This window comes from Trichomonas vaginalis, chromosome III (assembly GCF_026262505.1).
Source record: "Trichomonas vaginalis G3 chromosome III, whole genome shotgun sequence".
Taxonomy (NCBI): domain Eukaryota; phylum Parabasalia; order Trichomonadida; family Trichomonadidae; genus Trichomonas; species Trichomonas vaginalis.
In genome coordinates, this window is record NC_067205.1 from 25,055,052 (window position 1) to 25,077,306 (window position 22,255).

At 31.6% G+C, this 22,255-nt stretch overlaps 5 protein-coding genes and 5 pseudogenes across 10 annotated transcripts, besides 3 other annotated features; 6 read left to right on the forward strand and 4 right to left on the reverse strand.

The window, feature by feature from the left end:
* Positions 1-62: 62 nt before the first annotated feature.
* TVAGG3_0760680 (uncharacterized protein) lies at positions 63-2,113 on the forward strand (the record flags this gene model as incomplete). Its single annotated transcript, XM_001300436.2, has 1 exon — positions 65-2,113. One exon carries the CDS (start codon positions 65-67, stop codon positions 2,111-2,113), a length of 2,049 nt encoding a protein of 682 aa, XP_001300437.1.
* A 349-nt stretch (positions 2,114-2,462) lies between these two features.
* TVAGG3_0760690 (uncharacterized protein) lies at positions 2,463-2,852 on the reverse strand (the record flags this gene model as incomplete). The annotated part of the gene is made up of 1 exon (XM_001300437.1): positions 2,463-2,852. One exon carries the CDS (start codon positions 2,850-2,852, stop codon positions 2,463-2,465), a length of 390 nt encoding a protein of 129 aa, XP_001300438.1.
* Positions 2,853-5,277: 2,425 nt separating this feature from the next.
* On the reverse strand, positions 5,278-5,523 carry TVAGG3_0760700 (annotated as a pseudogene). The gene has a single exon. A coding segment is annotated over exon 1 (246 nt).
* Positions 5,524-5,543: 20 nt separating this feature from the next.
* Positions 5,544-21,507: a mobile genetic element.
* Positions 7,326-7,715, reverse strand: TVAGG3_0760720 (annotated as a pseudogene). Its single transcript has one exon. A coding segment is annotated over exon 1 (390 nt).
* TVAGG3_0760730 lies at positions 7,751-8,400 on the forward strand (annotated as a pseudogene). Its single transcript has one exon. A coding segment is annotated over exon 1 (650 nt).
* TVAGG3_0760740 (uncharacterized protein) lies at positions 8,408-9,187 on the reverse strand (the record flags this gene model as incomplete). Its single annotated transcript, XM_051245613.1, has 1 exon — positions 8,408-9,187. One exon carries the CDS (start codon positions 9,185-9,187, stop codon positions 8,408-8,410), a length of 780 nt encoding a protein of 259 aa, XP_051092200.1.
* On the forward strand, positions 9,690-12,175 carry TVAGG3_0760750 (annotated as a pseudogene). Its single transcript has one exon. A coding segment is annotated over exon 1 (2,486 nt).
* Positions 12,834-13,309, forward strand: TVAGG3_0760760 (annotated as a pseudogene). The gene has a single exon. A coding segment is annotated over exon 1 (476 nt).
* Positions 13,998-14,590, forward strand: TVAGG3_0760770 (Prim-pol domain family; the record flags this gene model as incomplete). The annotated part of the gene is made up of 1 exon (XM_051245614.1): positions 13,998-14,590. A coding segment is annotated over one exon (593 nt), but the record flags the coding sequence as incomplete, so codon positions are not given.
* Positions 14,766-14,802: a mobile genetic element.
* Positions 15,486-15,523: a mobile genetic element.
* On the forward strand, positions 16,105-16,585 carry TVAGG3_0760800 (uncharacterized protein; the record flags this gene model as incomplete). The annotated part of the gene is made up of 1 exon (XM_051245615.1): positions 16,105-16,585. A coding segment is annotated over one exon (481 nt), but the record flags the coding sequence as incomplete, so codon positions are not given.
* Positions 21,508-22,255: the final 748 nt, after the last annotated feature.

Here is a 22,255-nt window from a genome sequence, read left to right on the forward strand (position 1 = left end):
ATGTGCTATTTAACAATATTTAGAGAAATTAAAAGTGATATCACAATTTCAAAAAAAAATCTAAATGAGTGAAAGTCCATCAAAAACAGAAAAAGGACGCTTAAATCGTCTCCAAGCTTTACGTTCTAAGATCAATGGACTTGAGAAACGCCTTAATAAAGGTGGTGATCTCGACAATTCCAAAGAGGAAAAACCGAAATCGAAAGTTGTTAAAACAAGGGAAATCAAACAACCAGCCCCAGAAGAGCCAAAACCGCAACCACAGCCAGAGAAAACACCGTCAATCGAATCTAATGAAGTCTACCAAAAAATGGAACTTCAAAATCGAATGTTAATGGAGAAGAATCAAGAACTTGTATTTGAAAATGCAGACCTTCGCCAGAAAGTTCCAAAAAAAGAGCAGAAGTTAAGTAAGGATTCACCAGCTTCTCTCCAAGCTCAAATTGAAAAATTAACGGTCGAAAAGCAAACCCTTATTGACGAAATTGTTGCTCTTAAGAACAACGATAAAATACCATCTCTTATGGCCGAAATAGAAGTACAAAATCGTACGATTTCTAAATTACAATCAAAACTCGCTTCAACAGAGAATTCACTGAAAGAAGCCGAAGAAAAAATCAATGAAAAGAATCTCATAATTGGCCAGCTCTCTCCAAGAGTTGAAGAAACTATTAAACCCGTTTATTCCGATGACAATGACCAAGACGTGGAAATAGATAAGGATGATGACGACAACAGCAATGAGGCCAAGGAAGACGACGATAGCGCAGAAGCATTGAAGAAATTAACCGAAGAACAAAAGAAATTGCAAGAAAAGCGAAAACAGCAAGAAAGAGAGGAAACAGAAATCGCCTTACAACAATGTGAAAAGCTTCGAGCGGAAAATCTTTCATTAAAACGCAAATTACAAGATTTCGAACGCGAAAGGACCTCTACAGAGAACATCAAGGCGATGCTCGATGAGCTCACCAGCATACAAGCTGTGTGCGGCAAACTAAACAAGAGAGTCGAAGAATTAGAATCCGAAAACGAAAAATTATCCGGACTCAAACAACAATTACAGGACGCAATCAAAGCTAAAGAGGAGCTTGCAGCCAAAGTTACTGAACTAGAGAACACTCCCGTCCCAGAAATTCCGAAACAGATAGATCCTGTTCCATTATTCCAGCAGATCGAGAACTTGACAATAGAGAACAACGATCTGAAGGCCAAACTCGAGAAAGCCGACGAAGACAAGGAAGAAGACGAGCTCCTCAAGATCTGCAACAATCATCAGAAAGAATTGCTCGGAGTCAAGCCAAAAGTCGACGAGAAGCAGCAGAAGGAGCTTGAGGAGAGCAGGAAGAAGATCGAGGACCTCCAGAAAGAGCTCGAAACGAAGGACACGAAGATTTCGGAACTGACGAGGAAGACACAGGACTTGGAGATCAGAGTGATAGAGCTGTCCGACAAGACTCCGGCCAACGACGACACCGTCATCATCGAAAACGACGTCCCCGTCGAGGAACAAAAAGATTTCGATGACGATTTCGTCGACATCGACAATGACGCAAGCTACTGGAAGAATAAGTGCGAAACACTCAAGGACAGAGTAAAGAGACTCGAAGACCAGCTCCAGCTCTCATTCAACAGGTACAAAGATGGTGAAAAATTTCTAAATGATGAAAAAGTGACAGAAAAAGACGATAACGATAATGATGATTTTGATGACAAAGACGAGTTTGGCGAGGAGCAAGATCTTCTCCAGAGCAGCGAGAGCCAAGTTGCCGACAGGAAGTTCGAAGCAAAGACAGACTTCCAGCGGATGAAAGGCGAAATCAGCGAGAAGAGGGAGAAAGGAGAGAAAGAGGACATAATGGATGAGACAGTGAAGTTCGAGGCCGCCAGAGATGATGAGGAGTACGTGAAGGAGATCAAGGAGCTGAAGGAGAAGCTCGCACAATCAGAAAACACAATAAATCAGCTGAGAGAAAAGAAGAGAGAACTGAAGAGGAAACTCGAGGACTTAAAGATCTCTGTTCCTGATATAGACTTGATAAATGAGAATACAATTCTCGCAAGACAAATAGATGAAATACAGAGACAGATTGCAGCTGCAGTAGCAAAGAAGTAACTTTATTATTAAGGTCGATGAAAAAATGAGCGTTTTTAAAAAACCGCCGTTTGAGAGGAAAATTGAGAGCCCCGATGTATACTTTTTGACATTGTCAAAAACTTTGAAAGGACTAAAAAATTTTAGTGTCAGAAAGTTTACAAATGTATTCTTTCTGACAAACAGACTCTCAGAAAGTACTCAAACTGCGGTTTTTAATTTCCGCACTTTTTTTGGCGACCTTATATGATTTTTTTATATTATTTTTTTATATATGAATGCTTTTTTAAAAATTTCTTTTTATAGTTTTAATATATGAATTAGGAACAATGTTATCAATACAAATAAACCTTACATAATAGGAAATTAATTAATTAATTATTTTCGAATGTGAAATGTGAACACTCACTTTCCATTTATTCCCATCTTCGTCAAGTGAGTGTACCTTTCCTAACTTCCTCAAATCAACAAGTCGCCTATTATCTTCTTCTTCATCGTTCTTTGTGAATTGGACTCCATACTTCCATTTGTTTCCATCTTCATCAAGGTCATAACATGGGTACTCATCTTCATAGTCTTCGCTGTTGAAATAATCTCCAATTTCCCATAAGTTTTCATTTTCATCTGGATAAAAGGTGCAGCTGAATTTATCACTTTGGTCATCAGCATACAGCCAATCATCATATTCATAATCGTTCTTAATAAAGCGAAACAGATTATAATAATTAGGATTTCTTGCGAATGCGATTAAAGCAAGCATGATTTTAAGATGAATCGATTTGATTATCTTCTCAAATAAAAATTCTGAACAAACTAAAAAAATTGGTATTTATTAAGTTTGTTCAACCTCTTGAGAGCTCTGCAAAATATCCATTTTTGTTTAAAAACGATAATCTTTTACAAAATTTATTTACAAAATCTTTTGCTACAGATTTTATTGGCTCTACAATGCCATCTGACCAATTAATAACAGACTGTGCGTTAAAACAATCGGAATTTACTATATTATCCAATCAAAAAGAAAAAAATTATATTAAATATAGATTATTTCAAAATGATATAAATCAAGATGATTATAATTTTCCTGATTCTAATGCTAACTTTATTGAGGAATTACTACATACATAGTCGAACTGAACTTGATACCCTATATTTCCAACTCTTGGAAAATTTTCATGACCCCCTACCCAGGGTCCTAAAATGGGTATTTTCCTCACACAGACACCGTGGTTTTTTGAGCCGGGAAATAAATAGCGCAGACAGTTTCTACATATAGAGACATGCTTATACTTAGAGTTTGACGGGAATCTAAAGTGATTTTTTTCTGCATCGCGAAATCTAATGCAATCTCAAAATCATGAAGAAACTGCGAATCGGAGCGCAATTTTTTAATATGTTAATATATAAAGGTACCCCTACTACAGCAAATGCTTCAAATGAAAATCTAAGAAATCAGATTAATTTGATCACATTAGTATAGTATTGGTCAAACCAAAAACTCATATGTTGATATATAGCCTATAGATATTCATATTATCTACTTTTCATTGAATTACATAAGATTTAATAATCTCATAAATATTCTTTTTAATTTTCCGAATTCCGTGTGCATTTAGATTGCCCATACCTGTATATAATAATTCTAGAATGGTTTGGTTAGATATTAAGTTTTTTAGATTAATATTTTAACATTTTGATAAAACAAGCATTTGTTCCATTTTAGAATCGCCATTGAACTATAGTTTGACTAACATGATGTTGTATGATCAAATAAATTCTAACTTCATGAGATAAATTTTGAAATTAGAAAATGCGATATCTGACTCAAATATTTATCTGAACACATTTAACATTCAATGATAAACTAAAGTACTATACAGCAGATTCGATTTGGCTTATATTTTATATAATCAACAAATAATCCTATAAAATTGTGCTATTCACGTTGCTCAAAGATGTATTGAACATTCACTACTTGTGTATTGATAAAATTAGATATAGATTCTAATGTAAATCGATATTTTGAAAATTCATATATATTTTGTCTTGGTTTGGCATTTGATCGTGTTGAAACCGGAATTGCAATATATATCATCTAAATATATAACGATCAAAATATGAGCTATAGATTTTTAAATTATTCTCCTGAATATGAGTGACTAACATAATTATATTGAATTGAGTAGTAAGAATCATAAATATTCGAATCTGATGATAATTTATTATAACTTTATATAGGAACAAGATTATAAATGATGATGAAAATAAAGATTAAATTTAAATCTGAAAATTTGAAAACATTAAGTGTATATGATAGCATTAAAAAATTAAATTTTATGTGGAAGAGGAAATAGAGGAATTAGAAGTATTATGAGAAAATAATAAGATATAAAAACAAGATTCTATTAAATGAGTTAATTTATAGAAAGGAATAACAGTGTGAATGTAGTAAATGAATGTTTTCATGATGTATTATTGAAATCTTAAGTTTTGTTAAGAAGATAATAAGGGAATCAAATTTTGTATTAGGAAGTTTGACCGGCAAGAGTGTATTGTGCACTCTTGTCGGTCTGCATGTCTCATTCCGGGAGACATTGTCACTGCATGTCTCCCAGAATGAGACAATCTTCTGCATTCATAACTTGAATGCGGAAGTTTGACCGACAAACGTGTATTGTGCACTCTTGTCGGTCTGCATGTCTCATTCCGGGAGACATTGTCACTGCATGTCTCCCAGAATGAGACAATCTTCTGCATTCATAACTTGAATGCGGAAGTTTGACCGACAAGAGTGCACAATACACTCTTGTCGATCTAAATGTATCTTACAATCAAAGACACTTTCATACAATCTTTTCGAAGTTAAAAAAAATTTAATTATTTCTTTCTTTTGTTTATTAAATCGCCTTACTCACGTACTAATCTCTTTTAGAGACTCTATCGAGCTATCCCCACATATAAACCTGTGACAATAATACATATTTACTCTCTTCATATTCTGATCTCATGACACATTATCGCAAAAACTATAATTATACAACACATCTCATAAAGTCTCATTTTAGCCCTATCTAAGCGTTCAAAACCTATTTTCCACACGTAATCTGATTCTTCTAGCTCCGCTGATTTACAAATTAATTTCTTCTATTCTTTAAATAATTAACTGCGGGCGTACTACGTGGGAGTGAGTCGTGGCGCCTTATGCGCTAGCTAATTGCTTGAAACAGTGTAGATTTTTTCAGACCTGTTGGAATAATATCAGCCACGGCAGTTTGATTAATCGGCATTCTATATAAATTTCTATATAAATATGGTCCAGCTACCGCACCTGCAGCTAATAAAAGACCTACAGGAATTAAAATTCTATTATAGTTCCGCGGTTTAGGGTCTTCATCAAAACTAGCCCATGCGCTTTCAGTCGTTGAACTCATTTATATATAATTAAATTTTAATAAGCGATTAATATGAGTTCGATAATAATGCTATCTTTTCTGTCATCAGGAAGGACAATATCTTTTAGGCTCGATGGTTCAACTAATTTTATATTAAATTTATTAACATAATTAGTTATTGAATAATGCTTCGGCGGAGAATATAAGCAGTTCGTTAAACATAAAATTGAATCTTCTGCGAACTCACTTATACTCGATTTAATGATTGCCGCTTCTCTGGACCAAACGCTGTGAAAAGAAATTGAAGTTAATAAATTACCTTCTGCCCTCACGGCTATTGATTTTGGTAAATATTCTAAAAGGTCGATTAATACTATTTCTTTTGCTCCAAAAAGAGCCATTTTCTTAAAACATTCTTCATCATTGATTCCTGTAATAGCTCTAAAATTATTATTCGTGTATATATTTTCAATCTCTTCACCGACAGCACCATCTTTTAAATCAAATATGAAACCAGCTTTTGAATTTGAATTAACACGAAATTCTATTGAATTAGTTTCAAAACTATAAAACATATCAACTTCATTAGGTTGAGGATATCCGGCACCTTTTAACTGTTCAATAAGAACCGATTTAATCTTTTTATTAAATGCTGTCATATCATCTCCTGTGTCTAAATCTATATAAATCTGTAAATCATATTGATGATTATCTTTTATTATTCCAAAGTTATATAATTCAATGGTTCGTCCTGCAGGAATGGTTTTTATCTGTCTTATTTCAATTGCTTTTTCACCAGTGTTATAATCAACCCAGTGTTTAGGGTATTCATAAATGTATTCACCATTGATTATTTTAAACGGTTGTGAAAATATGTGCTCATAATAGAATTTAATACTTTTATCATTAAGACTGGGAACGGTATTAACAAAATTTCTGACTTGCATTTTTAATTATAATAAAATGAAACATTTATTTGAAGAAGTAGATGAAAAAATGAATGAAAAATCTGATAAACTCAATAGTTCATTAATTCTTCCCTTCAGTAAGGATTATCAGTTCTGTTCAAACGGTGTGTATTTCTATTGTGGAAAAATGGGTTCGGGAAAGACTTTTAATTTAATTCGTCATATTTTAATTACTGAACGTTAGGTCAAGATTCATATTATGACCAAATCATTATATCAGCAACTTCAGATTCAATGGATTCAACAGCGAAAACGTTTATGGGTAAAGTTCAGGCATCAGTAATTAAAGTTCCAGATAGCGAATTAATTTCTTTTCTTCAACGTATATAAGAAGAAAGAAGAAATATTATGCAATAGTTGAATTTATACAATCAGGAATGCAAAAGACCTCGGAAGAAATGGAAAGAATTATTGATAAACATCATTTGAGACAGCAGGATGGTACGTATGATATGAAACGATTGACAAACTACATTCTCTCGAAACTTTCAAAATATCCTTTTAAAAAATATCCTCAAACACTTTATTAGTTTGTGATGATTTCGCTGGTAAAGGTTTAGTTTCAAAACCAGATTCACCATTAGCTAATTTAATACTAAAGTCAGACATTACCATGACTGTTGCAATACTTATGCAAACGTGGAGGTTTTTAGCATTAAACATAAAACGTTTAATTACTGATTTCGTTATATTTCAAGGTTTCTCAAAATACGATATAGAATTAATTTGGAAGCAATCAGGTATAACATTACCTTTTGATGAAATCTGGGATGCTTATAAATCACTCATTTCACCACGTTCATATTTAGAAATTCATATAATGACTAATACAATTAATGTTAAAAATATACCTTGGGAAAGACCAACATTATTTTAAAGCTTTATTTTTAGATGAGGTGTAGTGAATAGATTCCATCCATCTCTATCACCATTTCTGTTTATATTTTTGGTGTCATTCATGTCCACACTTTCTGGATCAGTCAGTTTTTGAGGATAAAGATTAGAATAACTGTTTTTAATTGATGGTGCTTCACCTTTTAACGCATAAACTCTATTACTTTCTGCATATTTAATGTTTGAACCACCAGAACCATCATTACGTAAATAGTAAATGGTTTATAATCGATGTTCATATTTCGACTTCTGCCTTTTGCTTTCTTATTTAACACCTCAACATCTTTAAACTGCGCCCGTTTCAGTGAATTCAACAAGATTTTCATTTTCAAGTTTCACGTTTAAACCTTTATCAAAGATATTATTCATTTTTATAGTAATAAAAGGTTTTTATTCTTTAGAAAATGAGAAGTAAATCCATCTTAGCCGGTGCAGTGAATGTTCCAATGAACCTACATCTAATGTTGATTCAAGAACGACAAATAATATTATAATCAAAAATTACAGCTCCGAAAACTTGAAAGATAAAGAGCCGGAGCTAAAATCCGTTAATTTAAACACAGCTTCAAACACAAATGCTAACAGTGAAGTTAAGTTAGAATATCCACCTCCATTAGAACCAATCATATCGCGTGATGCTCAAGAAGAACTCAAAGGGTTCTCGGGCTCATTGAGCCCTAACCCTTATTCAACTATTCAAACAAATCCTTCAGATAACGTAGACCATTACCTCCTTAATTTATACCAAACAATTTTACTCAAAGACGATAAGAAGCTTTTGGTAAATCTTATTAGTAAGAATCAAATAATTTTAACAAAGGAGGATTTAGAGAATGTTATAACAAGAATAACAGGGAAACAGTGCGTTATTGATTATCTTGACCCTGAAATCGAATGTTGTGGTCAGATGCCGGTATTTATGAAAATCGGTAGTATTAGAATAATCGAAACACCAGGAACTACAGGAGTTGAGTTTAAGTATAAATATTCGAATGAATACACAAAACTTTCAACAGAATATAAACTTTGCTTGAAATATGTTTTAACGAATTAATTTAAATTTATATTTTTATCCCTGGTTCATCATCTAGTCCATTAGCTCTTATATTAGACCAAAAATCAACTTCTATAGTCATTTGAACAGGAGCTTTAATTTCAATTGGTTCGCCTTGAAAATCAACTAATCTAAATGTCATATCTTTTAAATGGTGTGGTTGAATTCGAACCCATTTTCCTTCGTGCCTTAATAAAATCGGAAAATTAGGCATGAATACAGAATTAACGGCGTAACAGAACGATTTATATTCTATAACAGAATTTTTATTATTAACTCCTGAAATTCCTGTTACATTACTTATTTTTGATTCAACATATAAACAGTTTCCATAACATATGTAGGGTGCAGATTTCATTTCAATTATATATTTTTGATTTTCAATAGAAGATTTTAATGGTAATTCTTGATGATAAGCACCTAGTAATAAACGTGCTCGATGAGTCATATCAGTAATTTTAAATTCTTTTTCGGAACTAAATTTTATTATTCCTGAATCAGTTAATTCACAGTTAAGGGCTCCGTTAAATTTTTCATCAATGAGATCCTGAATCTTTTTCTCTAACGTATCAATATCATATTTATTTCTTGCTTTAAAATGAATTTCAGTACTAATACCATCAATTTCAAATGTAATGAAATCGTTAGTGTCTGTTATAACAAATGAAGCGATAGTGCTAAAATCAAGAACTCTGAAAGCTAGTGGTTCATTCTGAAGACCAAGGTTAGTTTGTAATTTTAATGTCCCGTAATCATTAGGATCAGTACTTTGCAAATAGAACAACATTTTTATTATTAAAAATATGAGTATATCCGCATATTCTTATGAAGCTGATAGGGCGAAAAGATTAATTTTTGGTTCATACACGTTTTCATTTGATGATGAGCATTTAATAATCACTGATGGAAAAACTGAACATTATATCTCATGGAAAGAATTGAAAAATTCATTCCAATATTAACGCCATGTACAATGCCTTTAAAAGACGGTGAAATTATTGAAAAAGATAACACAACAGTATATAGGTCTGTTTATGAAGCATTAGAATATATGTTGAATTATAATCCCGAAAGATTTGACCCAAGCACTACGCCATGTGCAATGCCCTTTATTAAGGATGGTGAAATCGTAAGGTTCCGAATTCAACGGTTTATACAGCTGTTCAAAACAGTTTACAAAACATTTTAGCGAATATCTTTAATTCAGAAACTACAGAAATAAAATTACCGTATATGCTAAAGAAATTAAATCAAGAATTACAACATTATTTACGTCACTTAATGATTTAATGACTTATATAATTAATACTCCTTCCGACTACGGCATTTGATCCAAATTCGACGGTTTGCAGTGTACCTTTCATTAATGACAGTTCAGTAATTGAATTAAGGGAGTCAGTAGTAAATGAATCATTAAAAGCTTCATTAATGAAAATCATTGATTTTAACTCATTCATGAATACATATAATTCATTCATTAATGTTTCATACACTTCTAAAGAAGGTGAGCCAAAAACTATGATAAAGCGGTGTATGAAATAAAAGCATCAATGACGAAATTGAATTCGTTAACTTTTGACGGTGATAGTTCCGTTAACAGCATGACATCAGGAAAAACGATTTTAACGAAAGAATATTTAAAATCTCATGTTAGTGAGTTCGTTGAAATTGAAAAAGAAGGCGGAATTAAGTTCGATCCACTGGGTTTCATTTTCGACTTAGCGAATGCGGGTGTTAGTTTCGCTGAATGGACAACGATACAGAGTGAATAAATGCAATATGGACGTTTTTGGGGTCAAAAGCGGGAATGGGTGAGCTTGTAGATGCTGCAAGAACATTAGGTGAAACGGGAAATTTTGTAGATGGTTTTAAAAGACTTGTTTCAAATGTTTTAACAAACACAAAGAAATTATTTAGATATACCATACATAACGGACAGATTTTCGAACAGGTAGCAACAAACCCTCCGGTTATGGCTGCGTTGATGATGGCTAGAGACATAAAGCCGCGTAGCGGCGAGGGCGAAGCCCACGAAGAAGAGGAGAAACCAGAGGATACGGGTCAGGTTATTCGAGACATTAAAAACGTGTATCCTGAAGTTATTGATTTATTTAGAGGTGTTAATGATTCGATTTCAAATCATTCTATAACCCTTGATGAAGAGAATAAATTAACAGATTATATATTCGTCATTATTGCAGAACTAATGAAGAGAATAAATGAAAAAGGTATAGCTGATACCATTAATGTAAGTGATGTAATGATGAAAAGAAATTTTGACTCATTATTTACAGAACCGAAAACAGAATATAGTCTTTATGACGTAATTACTGAATTAATGAAAAAGATTAATGATAATAAGAGTTCTGGCGGAAGAGTTGAATTAGAGGTGAATGATGTTAATGAGAAATTAGCCGAAAAGGCAGACAAAAATGATCTTTTAGCTCTGAGTGATAGAGTCAAGAACCATGTTCATTATATAACTTCAGATGAACAGATTATAACGGATTATCATGGATATTTAACACGGGATGAAGAAGTGAAGACGGAAGATGTTAATGAAAGAAGATATAAATTCATTCGTGCTGAAGGTTATGACATACGCTGTACTGTACAGTATGACACGGGTAAAGCACCAGAAGCATTTGGTTATAACGATGAAATTTATGCTTCTAGTTTCTCTGTTAACGGTGTATTAGTTGAACCAAGATTTACATTGAGAGTTAAGGCAAAAATAACTTTTGAAGATGCTATTAAACGTAAAGCAGAGAAAGATGAACTTGACGCAACGAACAAAGTTTTGAAATCTCATAAACACAATATCTCCGATATAAATGAACTTCAAGCTACATTAAATAGTAAAGCTGACAAGAACCATACACATGAATCCTTCACTACTGTTAGAGCAGACTACATAATATTGAACTATACCCTTGGTTCAAGTGCACCTTTAGAGAATCCAAGTACAAGCGTAAAAGATACACTAAACTCCTTAAATAACAAATGTATAAATATCGAAGGTCATGTCAGAAACTTTGAAACATATGAACTACCAGCAATGTTAAATAAAAAAGCAGATAAAGAACATACACATAACTCCTTCTCAACTGTTGCTATAGAAAGTATTGAAGGAACGGTTGGCGGAACTGGTGGGGATGCATTATATTATAAACCTCCTAACTTTCCACAAGGTTTAACATCGAATGAAAACATAACAACGAAGAAAGAAATTAGCTGTAAAAATGTTTATGTCATGGATGATGAAAATAATGTTAAATTCACTGCTCAAGATTTATATGATAAGAAAGCTGACAAAGCAGAGCTTCAAACATTAAAGACTGAAATATTGCAAGCTGTATATCCTGTTGTTTCTTTATATACATCAATGAATTCAACAAATCCCGCAACAGTTCTGGGTTTTGGTACGTGGCAGCAGATTGTAGACAAATTCTTATACTGTGCTAACTCTTCAAATCAAACAGGTGGTTCGAAGAAAATTACTGAAGCAAACTTACCTGCGCACACTCATACAGGAACTACAAACTTTTCTGGCGACCATAGACACTCATTAAGAGATCACCCATTATACAACTCAGAGTATGAAGCTGGCCATGACGTTTTATCTCCATCTTATAACAATTCAGCAAAAAAGACTTTTCGACCAACTGAACCAGGAGGTAATCATGTCCATACTTTCACAACAAATCCAACAGGCTCGGGTGCAGATTATATGCCACCTTATATGACAGTTTATGCATGGGTTAGAACGGACTGAAAGTCCTGAGCTCCAAAAGAGCGAACAGCATGAAATTACTAAATTTATTTTTACATAAATGAGTTTAAAAGAAGTATTCGAATCATCACCGTGGAGGTCATTTAAGAAGTTCAATGAAGCTGCAAAGAATGCGGGATTTAATGATAGAACAGAAATTAAGAGATTTTATGATGAAAATATAGTTCATCAGGTTAAAGTTAATCCTTACGATTATTACCTTCCCATTTACTCGAAAACCCATGATGCATATCAATTTGATACACTCGTTCAGAGTAAGAAAGGAAGAAAGCCACCATTTTTGATTTTCATTAATGTTAATACACGTAAAGCTTTTGCGTATATAATGAAAAATAAAGGAACAAAAGAAGTTTTAAGAGTTTTGCAGACGTTTGTGGCAGAACATCATCCCACTTCATTAACTTCAGACCAGGATTCAGCATACCTCAGTAATGAAATTACAGAATTTTTGATTAAACATAACGTTACTCATTACACGACTGAAGACCATAACCATAATATTTTAGGAATCATTAATCGTTTCATTAGAACGCTAAGAGATTTAAATAAAGAAAGAGATTTTACGGAGGAATCAATGAATAAAGTCATTAATGCGTACAATAAGTCCACCCATAACAGCACAGGATTTAAACCAAACGAAATGACTTCAAAAGAGGAGGATGAATACATAAAACAAAAGAGAATGTTAACGGAGGAAAGAAGAAGTTCATCATTACTGCCAGGAACTAAAGTTAGAATCATTCTTGAACATAAACCACATGAAAAGGTAAGAAATCAGTTAAGTGATGATTATTATATCGTTGATTCCTCACAGGGTAATGGTTATTTAATTAAAGCAGCTGACCATTCGGTTGCGTTTTATCCACGATTTCGATTAGTTGAAAGCGAAAATGGAAGATTAGCTAAGACGGTTGATGAAGCGAAAAGAGGTATAGTTAATAAAATTGTGAGTTATGATGAAGACAAAGATGAATACACTGTCGTTTATGAAGGAGGTGTGGATGATAAATTCCTTCTAGAAATTTGAGAGAATCGAACCCTACACATTTATCGGAACTCGAAAAGGATTACTGGAAGGATAAAAATAAGCCAAAATTAATCAAAAAATTTTTATGAACTAAATATATTTTATGTCTGAAGTTAATTAGTTAATAAAGTAGCGGATGAACTGCAGAAATATATTTTATCGTAAATGGTTAGATCTAACCCGATATCTACCCTCATTTCTACCCTCATGAATTTTCATGAATTTTATATATTAATGTTTTCGTTAAGCCACTTTGTGCCGTCAGTCAGTCAGTTAATGAAATTTACACCAAAAATATATTTTATCGTTAATGGTTTTTAGGTTATTCAATAATTAATTATTTTTGAAGAACTGAAGGTGTCACTACGTCACCATGTGTCACCAGGTTAATTAACTTCTCTTAAAATTACTGACAGCATGACATTTAGACAACTAGCCCGGAAATAAATTTTATCGTTTATGTTTACGTAAATGTTTTCATTAATTATGAAGGTGTCACTACGTCACCATGTGTCACCAGGTTAATTAACTTCTCTTAAAATTACTGACAGCATGACATTTAGACAACTAGCCCGGAAATAAATTTTATCGTTTATGTTTACGTAAATGTTTTCATTAATTATGAAGGTGTCACTACGTCACCATGTGTCACCAGGTTAATTAACTTCTCTTAAAATTACTGACAGCATGACATTTAGACAACTAGCCCGGAAATTTGATGCAGTCCAAAAATAAAGTTAGTTTTAAAATTATTTTTATTTTTTTATTCCTATATAAATGACAGCAACAAACAACAGCAACTATATCGTTTCTGATGAAAAAGTTATTGATTCATTAGCTGAGGAATTAGTTGTGGCAGAAACTAAAACCCTCAACGAAAGAATTGGTGAAAACAAGATTGATTTACATAACTACCTCAAACACGATGGAGGAAGAGGAAGGAAAACTGGTATGGCTTTATTAGTAAATAAAATTTCAAATTTAACGATTATAGATGTTGATATCAATAAATCATACAATGATGAACTTAAAGAAACAGTTAGAAAAGATATTTTATCAAAACTTTCGGATAAAGACGTTATAGTTAAAACCGCTTCAGGAGGTCTTCACATTTATTGCAACACTAATTTCTTCTATGCAGTTTCGAACAGAATGATTAAATGCTATTCCTGCAATGATTATGATATTGACATAATGATTTCTATGGATGATTCAAAGCGTTCTTTAGTAGTTATGGCTGATTCAAGAGTTCGCAAGAATGCAACAGAACCAATCAATACATACTCATTCATTCGTGGAAGTTACGATTCAACATTAACCAGAATAGTGAATGATATATTAAATGATTTGAATATTAAGGTAAGAGTTGAACAGAAGAATGAAGAAATAAAGAATATAATGAATGAAAACAAAGATGTAAACATTGACGATAAACTTGCCCAGAGCATAGTTGATGGTATTAGTGATTTTGAAGTACATTATTCACACTGTTTCAAGCAATTAATTCGTTACCTAATCATTTAATTAATGAAGCATACGATAATGTAATAAACAGAAATTCATCAAAAGTGACAGCTCTCAATTTTTTGACATTTGTAAATTCTAAATTGAATGAGAAAAATGAAATAATACTAAGCATAATACAATATTCTAGATTTAATTATAATTAGGAAAAAGTTAGTTTTGAGAGTACTTTTCATAGGCATATAGAATGAAATCTTCTGAAAAATAATATCACATAAACTCATATTATTTTCTAATATATAACTATTTTATATAAAAATCAAATTCAATGATCTTAAAAGCGAAGGATAAACCTCAAAATTTACGAATATAATGAGTGGGAATATAATGCTTATCTATCATAAAACCATATGAAATATCAATTTTATTTTTCATATTCAAATGGACTGAGTGTTAACATTTAACATTTTTTGCTAATTGTCGTCAAAAATTAGTCGTAAAGCAAAAATTGATATTTCATATGGTTTTATGATAGATAAGCATTATATTCCCACTCATTATATTCGTAAATTTTGAGGTTTATCCTTCGCTTTTAAGATCATTGAATTTGATTTTTATATAAAATAGTTATATATTAGAAAATAATATGAGTTTATGTGATATTATTTTTCAGAAGATTTTGTGTTCTTCTTCAAAATTTTATTTTTATTAAAAAGAATCTTTACAAAATATACATTTACTTTAATTAATATTTAAAAACGTGCTCTATCAAAAGTTCCAAAAATTCAATATTTTAGCTTTTCTGAGGTGTCACTTTTGATGAATTTCTGTTTACAACAATAACGTTTATAACTTCTGCAATTTAACTGAAAATGCAAAAAGTAATTTTGAAAAAGCACCTAGTAGATATGCACATTTAATGACTTCTCCATTTGTTTTAGTGAAGATTCTAAAACTATATCAAAAGGAATATTATGATGAATACGTTTTACCTTTATTACGTAAGCCAAAAATAACATTTGATATAAAACTTGATGACTCGTTTTTGATAACAGATATTAGACGCAAGGCTGAAAATCATTAGTATAAAAACAGTTCTGAAGTAATTGAGGATTTATCACGTGTAATCCGTTTTGTAGATTGTGGAAATAAATATTTCATTCAGAAAGATTACAATATCCACGACAGAATGAATCAAATATCATTCGTTCTTCAATCAAACATGAAAGAGTCACTCAAAATGATTAAATTATTTAAAGAAGAAGGTAAAACCATAACAGCATGGGATATACTATTAAATCAATTATCCTCATTAACCGTTAAGGGTGTTTGCTTTAAATCTGATTCTCCAGATGTTTTCTCAACGTTTCAAGGTTATAAATACAACGTTCTCGAAAAACCAGATTACTCAAAAATTGAGATGTTTATGAATTTCATTAAAGAAGTCATTTGTGATAATAACGATGAAGTGTATAAATACCTTCTCGGCTGGATTGCATCAATGATTCAACATCCTGGAATCAAGAATGAAACAGCAATTATTTTGAAAGGACTTCAGGGAACAGGTAAAAACAGATTTACAGACATTATTTCTGAACTTCTCGCCGGTTATTCATGTAAAAACATTACTGAAATAAGTGAGCTAACGGGTAATTTCAATTCAGTAGTTGAAAATAAAATGTTTCTTGTACTTAATGAACTCAAGAATGTAGGTGAAGACAGACTCGCAAACTTCAACGCTTTGAAATCAATTATTACGGATAATGAGATTAGAATTAATGAAAAGAATCAACCCAGAAGAACTGCTCAGAATGTTGCTAATTTCATTTTCGTAACTAATAACGTCTACCCTGTCAAAATTGAAGTTGGAGACAGAAGATACGTAGTTTTAAGAGTTAATGGTAAATTTAAGGGTCAATTTGATTACTTCAAGAATTTAATGGATTCATGCACTAAGGAATTTTATGATAATTTACTGACGTATTTTATGCAATATGACATTTCATCATTTAATGTACGAATCATACCGATGACTGAAGCCAAACAAGATTTAATAGAATTATCAACAAATCCTTTAGATGAATGGATAAATACACATTATGATGAATTGTGTGCAGGTATGACGTGTAAAAATGCTCTATGCTGCAAACCATCAGACATGAAAGACAAAAACTTTCAAATGAGCATTAAGGATAAATGTGATAGGAAACAGAGAAGAATAGATGGTAAACAAACATGGTGTTATGTTTTGAAAGAAGAAATGAAAGGATTATATAAACAGGTTGAACCAAACGATAATGAGGATTCATTTACTGATGATGAAATACCTGTAAATGAAGCATTATAAAGTATGATTGGAATTTATTTTTGCATTAATCCTGCTGTGCTGTCATCATTTTTAAAAGAAGTTAATTAACCAGGTGACACATGGTGACGTGGTGACACCTTCAGTTATTCAAAAATAAATTTTCTTATAAAGCCTCAGGGTCTATTTCCTCAATCATTTCCGTTCCTTCTTCATCATATTCAATCGTTGCTTCCTCAATTACTGGTAGGAGTTTATTGATTATATCTTTATTCGTTATTGTCTTCAGAGATGAAGGATAATATTTCACAACTACTTCACCTTTCTTGTATTCTTTCTGCTGCGATAAATCTAACGATGCTGAAAAATTCAAAGTTAGAGTTCTTCATAATCGTATAATGTGTATCTTTGATATTTACAAATATTCCTTTCTGTTTAAGTAATACTGCTATTTCATGTGGTGTGTAACGTTTTCTGTCAATAATGATAGCGTATGGTTTAACGAACTGACCGTATTTAGATTCTTTCACAAACTTTTTATTGAATATAACGTTCACGTTTTTTCCATTTATGAATTCACCCTTAACAGCAGTAGCGAGAGCATTGTATGAATAGAACTTGTATTCAGACATTATTTTATTAAAATTAAAAATATAAATTATTTTAAAAAATTAAGTTTATTTTTAAATTATATTTTTTACGGAAAATATTTTTTTTATTTTCCATAAAAGATGTATAAAAAGCTATCTAGATTAGACCATGAAGAAATTAAGAAGTTATTGAAGAATGCTGACATTGAAGTTAGCAAAAGATATGCGACTAACAAATCTTCATTAGCTAAATACCTCAATGATTACAGAGGTGTAGTCACTTACGAGAAAATCAATGATTACATTAATAACAAAACATTTCCTTTAAATGATGTTCAGGTTAATTTATATCATAAACAAGCGGTACCGAAGGAAGTAAGAAAAGAAATGTATGATATGATGAATGTTGATGTAGGTGAAACGAGAAAGAAGAAAAGCGATGAAGAAAAGAAAAATATAGCTGTAAAGTATGCAAAAGCAATTGCACAATTACGCAAAGCAAACGAAGTTATTAAATCTATAGACGATAAAGCTCTTGATGACGAAAAATGGTTAAAGAAGGATGAAAATAATAAACGCAAAAATGTTAAAGCAGGAAATAGAATCATAGATTTTAACATTCGTGAACTCAATGAAGAAAACAGAAATTACCTACATGAACGTTTCGGTAAAATGTTTATTAGGCTTCTGCAGAAGATAAAAGTAAATTCACAGCAAAAATGGATGATTTGTTATAAACTCGATGGTAAATTTACTAATTCAACATTGAATATCGAGAACATCGGAGCTTTGCTTCATCAGTTAAAGCAAGAAAACTTTATAACAGAGATTGAAGCAAACGCAGCCGGAATAATTGAAAAACATTATGATTTCTTCATGACAAATATTAAGAACCTCGAAGAAATTAAAATGTATGATTTAACTGAATATGAAGGATTAACGATGAGCGATATTAAGAAAGGTAAGCCACAGAAGAGAGAAAAAAGAGATGAAAGTAAATTAACAGCACGTCAGCAAAGATTATTAAACAGACTTAAAGAAATAGGAGATAAACAGGATATAGATGATTTTTGGAATGAAATTCTTGATGAAAAGAGAACGAATAAAAAGAGAAGTGGTGAGTTTTGGAAGTATCTTTGCAGATTACCTATAAATCTTGAACGCTATCAAATTTTCAATGAACTTAACAAAAGAACTGCTAAGTTGATGACAGAAGATAACTGCTTCGTTTATGCTTGCATTCAGGCTGGAGTTGATGAGCAGACGGTAGACCACATGCGTGAAGTTATTAGAGTTAGAGATTTTCCACAAAGTAAGATTCAGGAAATTTCTAACGCAACAGGCATAGCATTTAATGTTACCATTGGTTATTTCAATGACTCTAGACATAATGAAATAAAGAGATATATACCAAAAGAATGTGAAACTGTTCGAACTATTGACTTACTTCTTGTTGAAGACCATTACATGTTAAATGAAAGATTACCTATGACAACATATTTTATCATAAATTATAACGAAATTCTCAAATCATTAGGCGGCTGGAATATTGAGCGTCAAATGAAAATATATAAGAAAAGGGAAAATAGATTTGTTATTGATTCTACGCGAACAACTCCTTTATGGGATATTTTGAAAACATTAAGAGAGTGCAATTACTTTGAACCGTTATCTTATGGTGAACTTTTCACTTATACAACAGATTTATATAAACAAAAACTTGCACCGTTTAAAGATTTAAATTATACCCCGAACTACTGTGTTCAGTTAAAGAAAAAGTCTGAAAGTAAAGATAGTGATAAATCAAAACAAAAATTCATTCCTGAACACATTTTCTTCGCTGACTTTGAATGTAGCACTGATGGAGTTCATAAAGCCTTTAACATTTGTTATGATAGTGAAGATGGAAAGATTAGCGAAAGCATTTGGGGTCAAAATTGTGCAACAAAATTTTTAGAAAGAATTCCTGATAAAAGTTTAATATATTTTCATAACCTCAGTTATGATATCAATTTCATTTTAAGACATTTAACAGAAATTAGCGGAACACCAATTATTAAGGGTTCTAGAACAATGCAGATAACGGGAATATATAAAGGTAAAGCAATCATTATTAAAGATTCATACACTGTTATAAATAAGAAGCTTAAACTATTTCCTGAAATGTTTCATTTGCAGTGTGGTGAAAAGGAAGTATTTCCGTATCAATATTATTCAAGCTCTTTATTAGTTAATGATAACAAAACTGGCGTAATTTCTGAAGCGTGTAAGTTTGTAAAAGATATTGAAACGTTCATGAAAAACATAGATTTAATCGAAAACTGCAGAATAGATGAAAACCATTTCGATTTAGAAAAATATAGCTCATTTTATTGCAAACAGGACGTAAGGATTTTAAGAGAAGGTTTTGTTAAGTTCAGAAATGATATATTGAAAGAGTTTGATTTAAACGTTTATGATTACGTTAGCATTTGTTCAATCGCTAACAAACTTTTCGAAAACAGAGTATATTTCCCGAATGGAAATTTATATGACCTTTCAAATAAACCAAGAGAATTTATTTCACGCTGTATTCAAGGTGGAAGATGTATGCTGTCAGATAACATGAAACAAAAGAGCGAAAAGAAACTCATTGCTGACTTCGATGCTGTTTCATTATATCCTCGCTATCGCGAGACTTTATACTTTAGAAGGAATTCCAAAGGTTATGAAGAAAGAAATGTTAAACAGTGAATATTTGTTAAAACATTTATTCGATGATGACCAGGGCGAGCCTGAAGGTGAGAAATTCATTTCCGGATTCTTTGTTTTAATAAAAATAACCGAGATTAAGATTAAAAGGCACTTTCCATTAATAACAGTAGATCCAGAATTAAACCCGGAGCTAAAGGTTCCAAGAAGTTCTAACACATGCTGTTTAATGTATGTGGACCACATAGCTTTGCAGGATTTAATAAAATATCAGGGCATCAGCTGCGAAGTATTACAGGGTTACTACTACGATGAAAAAAGAGATTTTAGAATAAGAGATGAAGTAAAGAAATTGTTTGAATTGAGATTAAAGTATAAGAAGGAAGAAAATCCGCTACAAGAAAATATTAAATTAATTTTGAACAGTATTTATGGAAAAACTATTTTGTCCCCGATAGAGTCGAAAATTAAAATCATTGATGATAAAGATGCTGTTAGGTATGCCATCAGAAATTATAACCATATCATTAAATTTGAAGGTTTAGATGGTTCGGATAAAACTATTTTCAAACTAACTAAAAGCATTTGCAGACACTTTAACTTTTGCCCCTTAGGTGTTAATATCTTATCTATGTCGAAACGTATCATGAATGAAGTATTTTGCACGATTGAAGACTTAGGATTAAAAGCATTTTATCAGGATACAGATCGATGCATTTTCAATGAAGACATACCACTCGCTGCAGAGTTTAAGAAGAGATATGGTCGCGAATTATAGGAAAGAATTTAGGTCAGTTCATTCGATTTTGCAGAAATCACAAAAGATAAACAAAGTTTAGCTTACAAGTCGATATTTTGTGGAAAGAAGACTTACATTGATTTACTCACTAATGATTAAATGAAGTTGCATTTCATGCAGAATGAAAGGCGTAAAACAAGATGTAGCTTTAACAGCAAATGAAATGTTTCCTGAAGCAGTTCAATGCGTTTATGATGAAGAAAGATTAATGATTCCTCAGGGAAAATATGATAAAGATAGTGAGTTCAGTTATGAAATTATATGAAGCCCTTCATAGTAGTCAGGAAATCGCATTTGATTTATGCAAATCACGCTCCTGTTTTGAAGAGAAGTTTAACTTTTCAATAACGACTAAAAACACTTTCATAAGAAAGTTAAAGTTCTGAAGTTATGAATGAAGTCATAAATGAAGTCATGAATGAAGTCATTATTTTTATCGTTCAAGACAAAAATAAACTTTTCATATTAAATTATGTAAGCGTTTGAATTTACTATACGTAATGCATGTTCTTTTTCCATTAACATCATAAACATTAACATATAATGAACCATTTATGTTTTCATTAATGTATAGTTCTTTATACTGACGACCGTTATAATAATAAAACAAATCTGCATCGATGTCGTAAAATAAATCCTCAAATTCATGATTTCCATAATGTGAAACAGTAATTGAATTTTCACTGATTTCATCAACGAAATTATATTCTACTCCATTTGCTTTACTTCTATTTCTATTATTTGTAGAACTTGAACACCAATGTAGATTATCAACCATATTATTATTTCTAACTTTATCGTAATGGTCGACTTCATTGAGATTCTTAGGATTATCAATCCACTGAATAGCTATTAATCTATGTTTAAGATATTTTTTACCGTTAAGGGTTAATCTTATATATCCATTCTTTTCTTCATACTCACTGACAGTCTTTCCGTTTTTCTTTCTTCTTATTTGATACGGATATTCTGTGTTAATTTCGTAATCTTCATCAGCTACTAACGTTTCCCAGTTATTATTTTCCATCGTTTTATAAAAATAAAAAAATATTTTTTTATTTTTTGTAAATGTCAAAAATTTTAACGTGTCAAACGGTTTTTTGCAGATTCTAATAATTTGGGGTCCGAGGGGCGTAGACCCTTGGTACACAATTACTAGATACTAACTTGTGTGAAAGCGCATGTT